The following is a 13,919-nucleotide window of genomic DNA, read 5'->3' as shown; positions in this document are numbered from 1 at the left end:
AAAAAAAATTGTCTCTGACCTCACTTGAAATTTGAAAGATACAATTCAGAAGAAGAAAAGGAGCTTGGAACAAAGGGGTGGGGGAATCATCCCTATCAGCTGGAGTGAAAACTATCCAGGAGAGGGAAAGTCTTGGCTATGCTGCTGAAATGAACTTGTTTCTCATCTTTTTGCTACTTTCATGTGATATGAAAATTGGAAGTCCCTTTTTTAAACTACTTTTCAGAACTCTGCTTCTTCTTCTCCTCTGTTGCCAGGGACACCCAATGAAGAGACATGGCCTGGAATCCTGTCCAATGAAGAATTCCGGGCTTACAACTACCCCAAATACCGTTCTGAAGCCCTGATCAACCACGCCCCACGGTGAGTGTCAGCCTGTAGTTCAGATATGGTAGCTTTTGATAATAGGTGACAACGTGGCTGCTGTAATAATCTCATAAAAGAGAAGGAGAAAGATGGCTGCGTCCTCAGAAGAGTTAGGATAGGACGTTCTGGACAATTTCATGTAATAGCAATAGCAGTTAGACTTATATACCGCTTCATAGGGCTTTCAGCCCTCTCTAAGCGGTTTACAGAGTCAGCATATCGCCCCCACAGTCTGGGTCCTCATTTCACCCACCTCGGAAGGATGGAAGGCTGAGTCAACCTTGAGCCGGTGAGATTAGAACCGCTGAACTGCAGATAACAGTCAGCTGAAGTGGCCTGCAGTACTGCACCCTAACCACTGTGCCAGCTTGGCTCCTTAATCCTTTCAACCATTAAGAATGGGGACTTCCTTAAGAAGAAGAAAAGAGACATATGGACTCATTGTGCAGCCATAAATAACTTGTCTTGCTTTCTCCTTCTTTCAGTGTGGAAAGAGTAAAGATAGCCCAAGAGTAAAGATAGTGGGATCAGGTCCTCCCAGGATATTGTACTGAAGATATTTCTTGTTCAGTTGCTCTTTTTTTCAGCAGAGATGCAGGCAAGGAGTTTTGCCCGGGGGACCCTCACTGCTGAATTTCAGGCAAGACCCAAATACACGGGTGTGAGTTGCCAGGATGCATCAATGAGCATTTGGTTAAAATCTTTGTGCTTTATTGGGAAGAAAGGCGGGTTACCAAGATCTTTGTTTGGGCCTTCCTTAGCTCCCAAGGGTGGAAGAAACATTGACGACTTTTTGGTGCAGTTCCAAATGAATACTTGACTTAGGGACATGGACTATTTTATATCTTCAGATGTTGGAAGGACATTGGATAGCAGCATCAGTGTCAGAGAATAACAGTCCCAGGAAGCAAAGCTACAATTTTCCTCAGGAAATTAATGAATCTGTCCTTTCTTTTCTCTCCTAATTGTACAGGCTGGACAATGATGGGGTTGACCTTTTAGGAAAGCTGCTGCAGGTGAGCAGTTATTATTATTATTATTATTTGTTTGTTTGGAGAATTAAGGTTTTCAGGTCTCTGACCTTTTCTTCTAGGAATCCTAAACTACTTACATTCTTTCCCCATCCCTAAGCAGTGGAAAAACCTTCCCTGCCATGACAAGCAAGCAACAGTCAACCTCATTAACAAATAGAGATCATATAAAAAAAGTATTGTCTTGTCCCCAAAGAATAAATGCACTGGACAAAATGGGCTACCAATTAGGACCTCACGTAAAGCTGCTTATCTTCAAGGACTGTTGCAGAGCTGTTCTTTGGGAATGTCTGCATATATGCGCGTAGACACAAAACAAATTCCAAAGTGGAATACATTAAAAAGCATCCATCAAGTGGATCCATCATAGAGCAGGTGCTCCTGCAGAAATCTGCTTTGCTTACCTTAATTCCTCCCTGTACAACCTGTGGGTGCTGTGGGTCCTTTCTCGCCTGGATTACTGTAACACTCTCTATATGGGGCTGCCCTTGAAGAGCACCCGGAGGCTTCAACTGGTCCAGAATGCGGCTGCGCGGGTTATCATGGGGGCACCTAGGTGCTCCCATGTTACACCCCTTTTAGGCGGCCTGCACTGGTTGCCGGCTGTCTTCCGGGTGCGATTCAAGGTACTAATTATGACCTTTAAAGCGCTCCATGGCTTAGGCGCAGGATTCCTGCGAGACCACTTACTGCCACCATTAGCATCCCACTGTCCAGTGCGATCCCACAGAGTTGGCCTTGTCAGGGTGCCGTCGGCCAGACAATGTCGGCTAGCGACCCCCAGGGGAGAGCCTTCTCTGTGGGAACGCCTTCCCTCTGGAATGAGCTGCCCCCGGAGCTTCGCATAATCCCCAACCTCCGGTCCTTCCGATGCACCCTAAAAAGTTGGCTTTCCCAGCAAGCCAGCCTGGCCTGAACAAAACAAAACAAATTATCGATTATTGTTAATTTTAATCGAATTCTTTTTTTAAATGTTATTGTTAATCTTAATAGGGTTTGTTTTTTGGATATTCTATTTTTTTTAACTTTTGCGATATGTGTTTTTTTTTTAATGTTGTACGCTGCCCTGAGTTCTTGGGAAAAGAGCAGCATATAAATCCAATAAACCAAACCAAACCAAACCAATATGACATGTGACTGTAGATGGAGAAATAAAAGAGTTTTCGAACGCTATGGATTTCAGCCCCTCTGCTTGTTTTGCAGGTCATTGCTGGCAGGGTTTTATTCATTGGTCCGTTGGTCAAAATAGGTGAAACCTTTGATCCAAAAGTTCAAATATTGATTCAATTCAAATATTTTGCACTAGGCATGGATTGACAGCCTGCCACATGCAGCCCTGTGGGCTGTTTGCAGCCTGCCCGGAGTGTAAAATATGTGTGTTTAAAAAAATGTAGTCAATACTTGATTAGAAATATTTTACAATTCCACAGTACCCTTGTAACTGAAGATAGTTAAAATCCTGGGGCTTTTCCACCCAGTTTGGTCTCTTTGTTAAGGCTAAAAAGTAGGAGACTGATTCAAGTCCCGCCTTAGCCATGAAAGCCGACTGGGTGGCCTTGGGCCACTCTGAAAGCTCAATTCCCCTCACGGGGTTAGTGTGGAGAAAATAGGAGGAAAGTGTGTCGAATTATGTTCACCACCTTGAGTTATTTGTAAAAAAATAATAAAGGTGGGATATAAATCAAAGTAACATACTTTGCACATTCCTTGCATTCTGGGTCAGCACTACAGTTTGTTCTGAGTTTTCTCTTGTTATAAGCATTGGGAAGAGGAGGCAGAGGTATCTGAATGGTTGTGTTTTGATGTTATGGAGATTTGGGGCACAATTTAATCTGTGATTCCAACAATGTGATAACTTTTGGGGGGGAAATGCTTTTGTATTAGGAGCAAAAAGCTAGATGCCATTAGCAACCGTCATCCAGTCACTAAGATTGATCTCTTTTCTATTTTCTCTTTTTCTCTCCCCAAATGCAGTTTGAGGGCAGGAAGCGGATCTCTGCAGATGAGGCCATGCGTCACCTGTTCTTCCACAGTCTGGGAGAGCGGGTCCTCAAACTTCCAGACAGTAGGTGCAGGCTGAAGATGGAGGGAGGGAGGGAGTGAAGTAGTGGTTGAGTGAATGAGAACAAGGTTAAGAGAAGGGCATGTGATGAAAACACCAAGTGGATGACCATGAATTCATTTGCATGCTATGACCAGTTCTTGCTGAGAATGACATCTCCATTAACTTCTTTTAACTTCTCAGTTCCATCTGTTATTATGTAGTGGAGTGGACGTTTTCATTGATGGGCTAAGAATTTAAGGGCACCCATGCTCTTTTTGCAGTTATTTTATTACTCAGCTCATCTAGTGGGTTAGTGTAATTTCCTGCTAAAGGCTGCAGGGCAAATCTGATCAGTTACTTCAGCATATAACAGCTATCTTCATACTTCCTGTCAATTCAGAATCACAAAAGACAGAAGATTTAGATCAGGGGTGTCAGACTCGATTTCACTGAGGGACGTGTCAAGCTTGTGTTTGACCTCAGAGGGCTGGGATGGTGATGGCGGCCAGGACGTGGTCATGCTGGGCTTGGCCAGGATAAGAGTGGTCATGGTGGACATTTGACACAGGCTCAATATGTGCTTTTTCCCTTCTTCCTTTCCACAGTTCTTTACTATAACCATGTTCCTATCTTTTCTACCAGGTATTACAGGCAAACATCTATTACTTATTCTTCACACTCCACTAAATCTTTTGTTTCTAAATTTATACCCCATTGTTTAATAGTAAATAATAATTTGAAATATATGTAACTGTCAAGTGATCTTAGTGTTAGGATCCTATGTGCCTTAACAATAAAAATGCCCTACATCTTAAAATAAGACTCTGATTACACCTTTCAGAATTCTCCACATTTTTTAGGTCAGTGCAGCTCACTTGTTCTTCAAGGTGTGAATATTTTTTTTCAGTTGCTCTTTCTACCATATCCAGAAAACTGCAGGCATGTAGCTATTGATAACTTGGTTTTCAGTTGTGTGTGTGTGTGCGTTTACACTTTTGTAAATGCCTTTGCTTCCCTTCTCCCCAAATATAATGTTTCTGTTTCTGAGCAGTTTTGTTTAGTTGAAAGTTCTGTCCGAATAGTGACCATTTAAATTCTGAAATGGTTGGAAAATAAATTTCTTGGAACCTTCTCCCTTGTAATCTTTTATAAAAGTTATATAAAGAATAGGATTAGCATCATTGGCTTCCAGGTGATCTGATCAGATATTCAACCCAAGATCAATGATCCTGAACATTTTGCGCTGTTTTAGGGATGCGTAGAAAAGTTGTTATGCAAGAATATCTCGGGAGGTCCCTGTGTGGCCCGTTTTTGGCCTCCCCATCCTCCAGAAGCACTCTGCCAGCCTAAATCGGGCCACGTGGAGGCTCCATGGGGCCTGTTTTTGGCCGGCAGAATGCTGCTGGAAGCTGTGGAGGCCAAAAATGGGCATACAGCCCCCCTGCAGCCAATTTTTGATCAGCAGATCCACCTCGGGCTGGTCCTTTGATATTTCCAGGCTGACCCCATGGGCCACATCCGGCATGCAGGTTTGGCACTCCTGATCTAGATGTTTACTATTTGACTCTCTGGCACATTGTGTGAAGAGTCTTTTCCTTAGATCTGCTTCCTGCTTCTCCTGTCCTTTTTATTTAGCCTAGCTTTAATTAACCTGCACTTCAGTTTTCCCATTTTCTGAGATGAGCTCACTTTCTTATCTGGGGGCTCTTCCTCATGGCAGCAGTGAAATGCTGCCTTCCAAAACAGGGCCGCTAGAAAAATAGCCTAAAGAAGTACTGACCTCAATTTCACCTCATTCTCCGCCTCAACAAGGCAGAAGAAGGGCAGGGAGGAGGCTGAATGAGGAATAGCTTCTTTGGTGTCAGCTACTGGCAGCAGAAAACTGCAGGACGGTCAGCTCGTAGAGTGAGCTTTCCATGGAATTAGAAGAGTGATGCCCAAGGAGCTGCAGAGGAAAGGAGTAGATAAGTCCAGAAGTAACAAATCTGCGAGATTGGAAATCTGGCAGCCAAAGTACCATCCTTCTCATGGGTGAGAGGAGAAACAATGAGAGAGAAGGACAGAAAGCAGTTTTATTTCCATTTCTCTTCCCCTGCCCTGCCACTTTTCCTTCCTAGGCTTGTAAGTGGCAGGGAACTAACTGCACTACTCCAGTGTCCTCCCCTTTCTCTATTATTCTTGCTTTTCCTATCATCTGTGGCTTGGCAAAATTGGTGGGAAAGCTGGTTTTTTGGCACAGCAGCAGATCCTGTGTTCTCCCATCCATAAATTCCTCCCACATAAAAATCAGTGACTAATGGCTGGGGTGGCATAGATGTCCTGCCCCTAACTTTATCTTGATAGAAACCCCTTCCATTCTAGTTTATGTTGGAAGAAACTGCCAAACATCGCTTTAAAACTGGATCAGGAAGATGAGTTCAGGCTGCCTTCCGGGTAGGTCTGCTGAGGTTAACATCTGGACAAGTCTTCTATATCCATATCTGTATAGCAGGCTACTTCAGCTGACTGCAGTTCTGCAGTTCGGCTGTTCAAATCTCACCGGCTCAAGGTTGACTCAGCCTTCCATCCTTCCGAGGTGGGTAAAATGAGGACCCGGATTGTTGGGGGCAATATGCTGACTCTGTAAACCGCTTAGAGAGGGCTGAAAGCCCTGTGAAGCGGTATATAAGTCTTAACTGCTATTGCTATTGCTATCCATTTAAAAATAGATTTCCATCTGTGGTTAGATTGTGGGGAAGAGCCCTTAGTCTTCCCATGTAGGATCTATTTGAAGTTTTTGTTCCCGTAACCTAAATGCTGATATTTATTGTTGAATTTTAAACACTTGTTGAAAATTCATAGCATTAGATTAAATGAAACTTCACTGTCACATGTTTTACACAATCTATTGTGACAACATTATTTGTTGTTATACTTTTCTTTAATGTTATGTACCACTGCTCTAAGAATTTCAAATGGGCCAATAACTGAGAACCGGATAATATGCAATATATATTTCATCGCATGCCATAATGGAACCACTAACATTCATTTTCTAATCAATGACTTTCATTTTTCCATACATCAAAGCTCAATGAAGAATGCATGTTTTGAATGTTAACAGATTGGTATGGTTGTTAAGGCATCAGGCTAGAAACTGGAGGACGATTAAGTTCTCTTCCTGCTTTAGGCGTAAAGCCAGTTGAGGGGACTTAGCTCAGTCACTTTCTCTCAGCCCTAGTTAAAAGACAGTGGCAAATCACTTCTGAAAACTTGCCACGAAAACTGCAGGGACTTGTCTAGAGTCTAGACAGTCTTTGAGGATCAACATGATTGATCAGAAGGAAACCAGTATCTACTACTTTCCCTTAATGGGATAAAATCCATAAAAATGGATTCAAACATTTGCCAATATGTGCTCTTTCTCTCTCCCCCCCTCCCTCCCACTCTGTCTCTCTCTGTCTCTGTCTCTCTCTCTCTCTCACACACACACACACACACACACACACACACAACTTTAATCCTTTTATCAGTTCACATGCTAGCAGGATAGAATAGCAGATCTAGTAATTAGGGTTATCTCACTGGCTCTGTGTCTTTCTTTTCTTCTCCTGTAGCAACATCAATATTTGCACTAAAGGAGATTCAGTTACAGAAGGAGACTGGGCTGAGATCTGCTTCCCTGCCTGAATCAGGTGAGAAGTGGTTGTCGAGCAATTCTGTCAACAGGACTCCCTCAGCTTTTCCGTTAGCCCTCAGTTTTGAATAAAAGTCTCTTCCTCCCCCTGAATGGTGGCCCACATTTCTTGATACTGAAGGGGCACCTTGATAGTCCATTTCTATCTCCAAAAACTGCTCTCTTGGAGAATCAGTCTTTTCCCATCTCCCTGCTTAACGCTACATCTGTGTGTGTGGTTATGCAGTAGCCACTCTCACCCCTCCCATAAGTAGCAACCATGTTCCAGTTAGTGGACACTGAACTGTAGCCACCAGGCTAGGTATCTGTGCCCCACCCACTTCCATTGGCACTTCTTCCTGTTCTCATCATCATGAGAGCCTAGGTGGCACAGTGGTTAGAGTGCAGTACTGCAGGCTACTTCAGCTGACTGGTAACTGCAGTTCAAATCTCACCAGCTCAAGGTTGACTCAGCCTTCCATCCTTCTGAGGTGGGTAAAATGGGGACCCAGATTGTTGAGGGCAATATTCTGACTCTCTAAACCACTTAGAGAAGGCTGTAAAAGCACTGTGAAGTGGTATATAAGTATAAGTGCTACTTCTATGAGTTGGCACCATCCCCTCTCTCAGTCACCCTGACTAAAGTCTTCCTGGCACCTCTCTTTCAAAGACTTGAGTCTTTTTAGCTCAGTGCATCCCGAATTCAAAGTTTTCCCTATTCGTTCAAAGCTGAAGAAATTTGGGATCAGAAGTAGGGAAAGTGGAGCAAAATGATGGAGGGGTGGGGAAGGAACCAGGAGACAAAAAGCAGGTGGCATTGGAACCTTAGGATCTTGAGACTGAGTTGCAACTGGATTGAAATGCCCTTGTTCAAAACCCAACTTGGTGATGCTTTCATCAAGCGGTGTTAGGCAAGCTGCATTTTCTAGCCCACAGCTCTTCTGTCCATAAAATGGGGCTAAAAATATTGGACCTACCTAATGTGGCTGCTTCATCAGGTTGCGGAGAGAATGTGAAATTTGCATCCGTATTACAAAACAAAATGTAGTTCCAGATTGCTCAAAGCATTGTGACAAGGCTGAGTATTTCTATGAGACAGGGAGAAACTACCGGGTTGAGGAGGAAACGTTAGAAGCAGGGCCGGATTTAGATGAAAAGAGGCCCTAGGCTATTCCACATGAGGCCCTTTCACCTCCCATTTTTAAGTTTGTAAATTACATGAGAGACAATAAAATACATCATTACTGTGATATATATATCAATATATATCAATATATATAGCTGGCCTCCCGACGGAGGGCGGCTCTGCTCTGCGGCAAAGGCAGCAAGGCCAGCCGCCTCCCCTGTTGCGCTCAGCTGCCCGGCTTGGCCCCCTCGCCTTCACCTGCCTGGCTGCTGGTGGGCTCCGCGTCGACGGGGCGGCTACTGGGAGCGGCCGTGCCTCTCGCCCGACCGCCGGTGCCGGGAACGTGGGCAGGCTCCCCAACTGCCGCGGCGCTGGAACGATCTTAACCAATACATTTTTATGTTTGTTTATTAGTCATATGCGTAGAATTTCTCCTTATTTCCGGTTCAGTGTTTTAGTGTTCACTGTTTTTAGAATAGTGTAATTTTAATTTTGCTAACAATTTGAATGTAGGCCCCTCTTAATCTTGAGGCCCTAGGCTGAAGCCTAGTTAGCCTATAGGAAAATCCGGCCCTGGTTAGAAGGAATCTGGGGGGAATGTTAATGGCACCACACCCTCTAAAACAGTGTTTTTCAAACTTGGCAATCAGAATTCTGAGAGTTGAAGTCCGTACATCTTAAAATTGTCAAGTTTGAAAAATGCTGATCTAGAAGTTGGGAGAAGGCGCAAAATGCATTCTATCTATAACACTTTTGCTGTTTCCCTACAGTGAATGGTCAGAATGGACGACCAAGCCTGCTGCTTTGAAGTCTACAGTTCTGGGTTGGCAAGGGTAGAAAGAAGCCAGGTTTCTCCCCCACCCCCCACCCCCCACCTCCACCCCATGGACTGTCTCCACTGGTGGCTTCTTGGTATTGAACTGTGGCATGAGAACCTGTGCTGGGAATTTGCTGGGCAAGGGTGGGGGGGCCCTGGAACCGAGGAGAAAATGACCGCTCCTGGCACCAACAAGCCAGCCACCAATTCTCTGTGCCGCTGGGACGGACTCTCCCTCCCTCCCTCTCACACACATGGTGTTTCATTTTATTTTTTAAGTTTTATTTTTTCAATGCAATATTATAAATATATTTACAAATATCTATACAGAGAGAGAGACACCCCCCATACCCTAACCTCTCCAGAAATGGGGAGTGTACAGTATTAACTCTGAGGGAGCCAATCCCCTCCCTATCTCATCCCAGTAGTGGGCCAGGTGGAGGGAGGAGAAGCACTGGGGCCAGAGTAGTTCCATCCTTTGCACTCCATAATCTAGGAATTGATGGGATTGGGGAGGTTTGTTAGCATTTAGGATGAATGAGCGGACTCCTCCTCCCCAGTTATAATCACTTTCTTTGGAAGTGGTGAGGACTCTGTTTTCCTGGCCTAACTGTGTGTTTTGAAGTCCAGGTGTCCTCTGAGAATTCTCCAAATCTTTGGAAAGATGGTCCTTCTTTTCCTGTCTTCTTTCTTATTGGGACTTTCTGGCTGCAAGGGTGCCCTCTTTCCAAACCCCCTTTTGCTCAGTTTTGGAGTTGCTTCTATCTCCTTCTCACACCAAAGTGGAGTCTCTGTTTTGAACCCTTGACTGGGTCTTGACTGGTGCCTCGCCTGGGCTTGTGCTTGGCTAGTGCTCTGAATCGTAGCTTAACTCCTGTTCATCTGTTACGGCTCTTATATTACTTGCTTGGTACTCAGGGTTCGCATTTCTTCCATTGTCTTTCCAGACGCAGTCCACTGACTACTAGTCCAGACACAAGCATCAGATATTCTAGTAGGCCTTGTGTAGGGTGGTGGATCCAATTCCCAGTGGATTGTGCCTTGTTCTCTCACCCCTGTTCTTCGTTTTTTTATGTACACTACAGTTCCTAGGTGATCATGATTTGTAGCTTGTCTTAACATTTCTTATCTCCAAACGACTATGTTAGAACGGGCCCATCGAGATCTTTCTCCGATGCTGTGTTTATTTTGGTATGAAAACTTTGGCACTTTCCAAAAATGTTGGACAACAACACCCCTCATCCTTAGTCAGCAGGATCAGAAGTTTAGGAATATGGGAGTAATCGTCTAAAACATATGTAATGCCAACCTTTACTTGGTCTCTATGGAAATCATTTGCCTTGTCTCAGTGCTGCTTAGATTTTCACATCAGTTCCTACAATTTTCAACAATTTACAGTGGCAGATTCTTAGTCCTTAGTTATGTGGATTACATAATTCCCATTCTGTTTTTGAATCCAAAGTAAACCAGAACAGAGCAACTGTTCTGCAGTTAGCCACTCCAATTACCTCTTCTACCATTGGGAATCAGAGATACTTAAGAGGCAATGGGCCCTTTCCCCAGCTATGTCTTCACTGGTTCAAAGATCGATCAACTCCTGTCTGTGCTTCTGGAGGAGCTAGCCCCCCCTTTGCTTTGACCAACATCCCTCCAAAACTATCTGCTTGTTGGATTGACTTTTTGGTCTTTACTCAGACGACTCTGATGCCCTTTCCTCCTGCTCTGTGTATTGCAGTATTTAGAGATTCAGCTCTGTATTCCAGAGCCTTCAATATTTAGACAAAAAAGTCTCCATGGGACCTGCCTGTGTATTTTCAGTGTTTGGGCTCCCTCTGCTTCCAATTCTCCTACAACTAGGAGAGGCAATTTACAGGAAGAGGGAAACGCCTAACAGTATCACAGCTCCCCAGGCCAGGACTGTTCCTTTGAGCTCAGGGCACAGAAACTTCGGTGCACAGAACTGAAGGGTGGGGAGATCCATCTCCTAGAGTTTGTGCTCCAGGGGTATTAGACAAGACGGTACCAATTTTTGCTGTTTGATCACAGCCTATATATATATGTATGTATGCGTGCGTGCGTGCATGCGTATGTCTGTGTATATATATATATATGTACATATGTAACCATTTTTATATGCAGCATGAAGCGCTTATAAGGTTCCAAGATCTTCCCTTGATGAGAGCCATACGATGAACTATTCTAGTTACTGTTACAACGCTCAGGCAACTGAAAAGGATTTTTGAAAATGCCTACAGATATGTAGCCTACCTTGTGCCCTGGGATGCAAGGAGTTTGTGGTGCTGGTGACCTCTTGCCTTGGCATTCAGATGCTGCTGTCCATGCAATGGGGACATCTGGGGAAAAATCTAGCCTACACTACTTTGCCCAGCATTAGCCTCTGTGCATAGGTTGAAAGTAACCAGTGCTCAGCTCAGGAGATAAGAAGGTTGTGTTTACACAGACATCCTAATAAGCAGGAAAGACCAGCCTCTTTCCTTCAACCTAGTGAATATCCACAGGTCCTTTTTAGCCCACTAACCTGCTTGCATGATCCTTCCCTTAGTTACTGCCTACTGGGTTTTTGACAATGGCCTCCCAGGTCCTTTCTTTGGTCTCCTTTCAACTGCACCTTAGAATCAGAAACCTCTTGTTGAGGGATCATTTTCTAGTCCCTTCTGATCAGAGTTCTCGCCTTCCTCCCTGGAACATGTCTCTGAAGCACTCTGGACCTAGTGGTTCAAAAAGTTTCTCTGCCCTCAAAACTGACCTGTCCTTAGTCAATCTGAAATGAGGTCATACTTCCAGCAGGAACTTAACAATCATATGTATGTTTTGTTATTTCCATTCTTGCAGACGTAATTTGTCAATACGATAGAGCACTAGACTTGGTTTGCTGTCAGAATCTTGATTATAGAGGTACAGTGAGTCTATAGCTGAGGTTGCTCAAAATCCTGCTCCTAGAGGACTTATAAGGAGTCCATCAGAAAAACTGGGGAGATCAGGAGACAGTTTAAGGTTTACTCAATAACAGTGTTGAATCATAGGTAACACAAGCTCTGGATTCAGGACCCCACTTGAGGCCGTAGTTTTAAGGGTTGATTTGCTGCATTCTTTATCCATTGTTAATCCAAACAGACCTCTTAACCCTAGTGAAGAACCACAAATCATAGCTGATTAAGTATTGAATCTGTATGGGACTGTCAGGAACTCATATTATGCTGTGGTTGAGTAAATTAACAGAGAAACATGGCCAAGATATACAGGGCTACCTTTGGGGAAGGGATCCAGAATCTAATCTGGTTTAGTTCATGGAATTCCCATTTTCTGTCTTTGCCAAAGGAGAAGAAATGAGGTTCTAGAATATGGAAAAATGTAGCCGAGGTGTGACAATGAGGTATTCTCCAGACACAAATGACTTTATTGAGTTCAGGAATTTGGGGAAGTGTGAGTTCAGAATAATGCTGAGAATTTGGGAGCAGTTTAGGTCCTAAACTGAGGTTTCAGAATTCTCAGAAATGACAGCAGGGACAAATGCCACCCACGATGGCTAAACCAGTTTGCTTTATAGTATGGATGTATTCTTAATACAATTCATTATGCAAGCTTTTATGTGAGAAGAAGACTGAAGATGGCCTGTTGGATAATGAATGTACAGAGGATTTGGATGTTGCTTTTGAGGAGGGTGGGGAAGGGCAGAACCTCACAATTTGTTTCTAGACTGGAGACAAGCAACCAACCTCTTCTTGCAGGAAACAAAAACCCAGGAATGGATAATCATTAACATATGGAATGGACTATCTCCATGGGCCTCCCCCACCTCAATCCTGCTTCCCTCCACATCAGTGGAGTAGATAAAGGAGTTTCAGCTCTCCTAGTATGGAAGAAGAAACTCTATTGTTGTACATAACTTGAATTGGGGGAGGAACTTTCTGTTTCAAAGATCAAAGCTTACCATTTATAGAAGAAAAGTCCCTAAGGAACAAAATGAACAATCTTTTCTCTCCCCCCTCATGCTCTGTCCACCTTCTTTGGGGTTAATTAATGCACCATGTCCAAATGTATGGAACTGATTAAAAGTCTCCAACAATCTTCAGTGTATGCTGTTGTATTTAATCTTGAGTTGGGATTAAGAATTAAGGGATCTTTTTCTTCAGTAGAAGAGAAAAACATTTGACTGCCTTTTAGATATTTTCTCCTCCTACCAATATTTCCAGATGCTCAGTTCATATCAGTAAGGACTGTAAAGCACCTTCAGATTCCTCGGGGGGAAAACCATGGAAATAACATGCTGACTCACAAGGAAGTTTACCCATTGATAGGGCTGGGGGGGGGGGGGAAATCCTCTGAAGTCAGGATTTTCCCTTCATGAAATGCCAGCCATTTGATAAAGACTGTTGCCAGATTAGATAACAGTCTTCTATGAAAAATACCGTATTATCAGCATACCTCAATAGATCCACTAGAAAGAAGCTTGTCCTGCTGAAAAACAAAATTTCTATTCATACATGTCATGGGACACCTGGAGAAATAAGTCATTTTGAAGTGACTATAGTTTTGTGTGACCCAACATGGCTTAATGGCAGATAGTCGTGCTACATGCTAAGACCTAGTTACCCAACATTTTGGGGTTGATGTTTGGAATTTTGAGAATAGGGATCTGCTGGATAAAACTTGTTTTATTTTACAAAAAGGACTGCCACAAACCTACCAGTCCCTTAAAAAGTAAGATGGATTTAAAGCTACCCACAATTTCAGTGATTCCTATAATCCCTGTTTATCGTGCCTTGCATTTGTGCAGGTGTTTTTATTTTCTAAAAAGTGAGGCTAGTGGGTGCCAAGGAGGGTACGAGCAGGCATGCTGGTTTGTGGGAAACATTTGT

General features: G+C 43.6%; 1 protein-coding gene across 4 annotated transcripts in view; it reads left to right on the top strand.

The window, feature by feature from the left end:
• The window catches only part of CDK16 (cyclin dependent kinase 16), an 82,171-nt gene extending 69,043 nt beyond the window's left edge, over positions 1–13,128 (top strand). For 3 of the 4 annotated variants that reach the window (XM_032209578.1, XM_032209576.1, XM_032209579.1), the window contains 4 exons: positions 258–363; positions 1,340–1,382; positions 3,372–3,462; positions 7,038–7,546. In XM_032209578.1, coding sequence (XP_032065469.1) covers positions 258–363; positions 1,340–1,382; positions 3,372–3,462; positions 7,038–7,189 — 392 coding nt within the window. In that variant the 3' untranslated portion in view covers positions 7,190–7,546. Of the gene's footprint in view, positions 1–257; positions 364–1,339; positions 1,383–3,371; positions 3,463–7,037; positions 7,547–8,992 lie in introns of those variants that run through there. The other variant, XM_032209577.1, reaches the window with a different exon arrangement.
• The last annotated feature ends 791 nt before the right edge of the window (positions 13,129–13,919 follow it).

This window comes from Thamnophis elegans, chromosome 2 (genome assembly GCF_009769535.1).
Source record: "Thamnophis elegans isolate rThaEle1 chromosome 2, rThaEle1.pri, whole genome shotgun sequence".
Lineage (NCBI taxonomy): Eukaryota > Metazoa > Chordata > Lepidosauria > Squamata > Colubridae > Thamnophis > Thamnophis elegans.
Note: the sequence above shows the minus strand (reverse complement) of the source record. Positions and strands in the feature narration are given on the sequence as shown.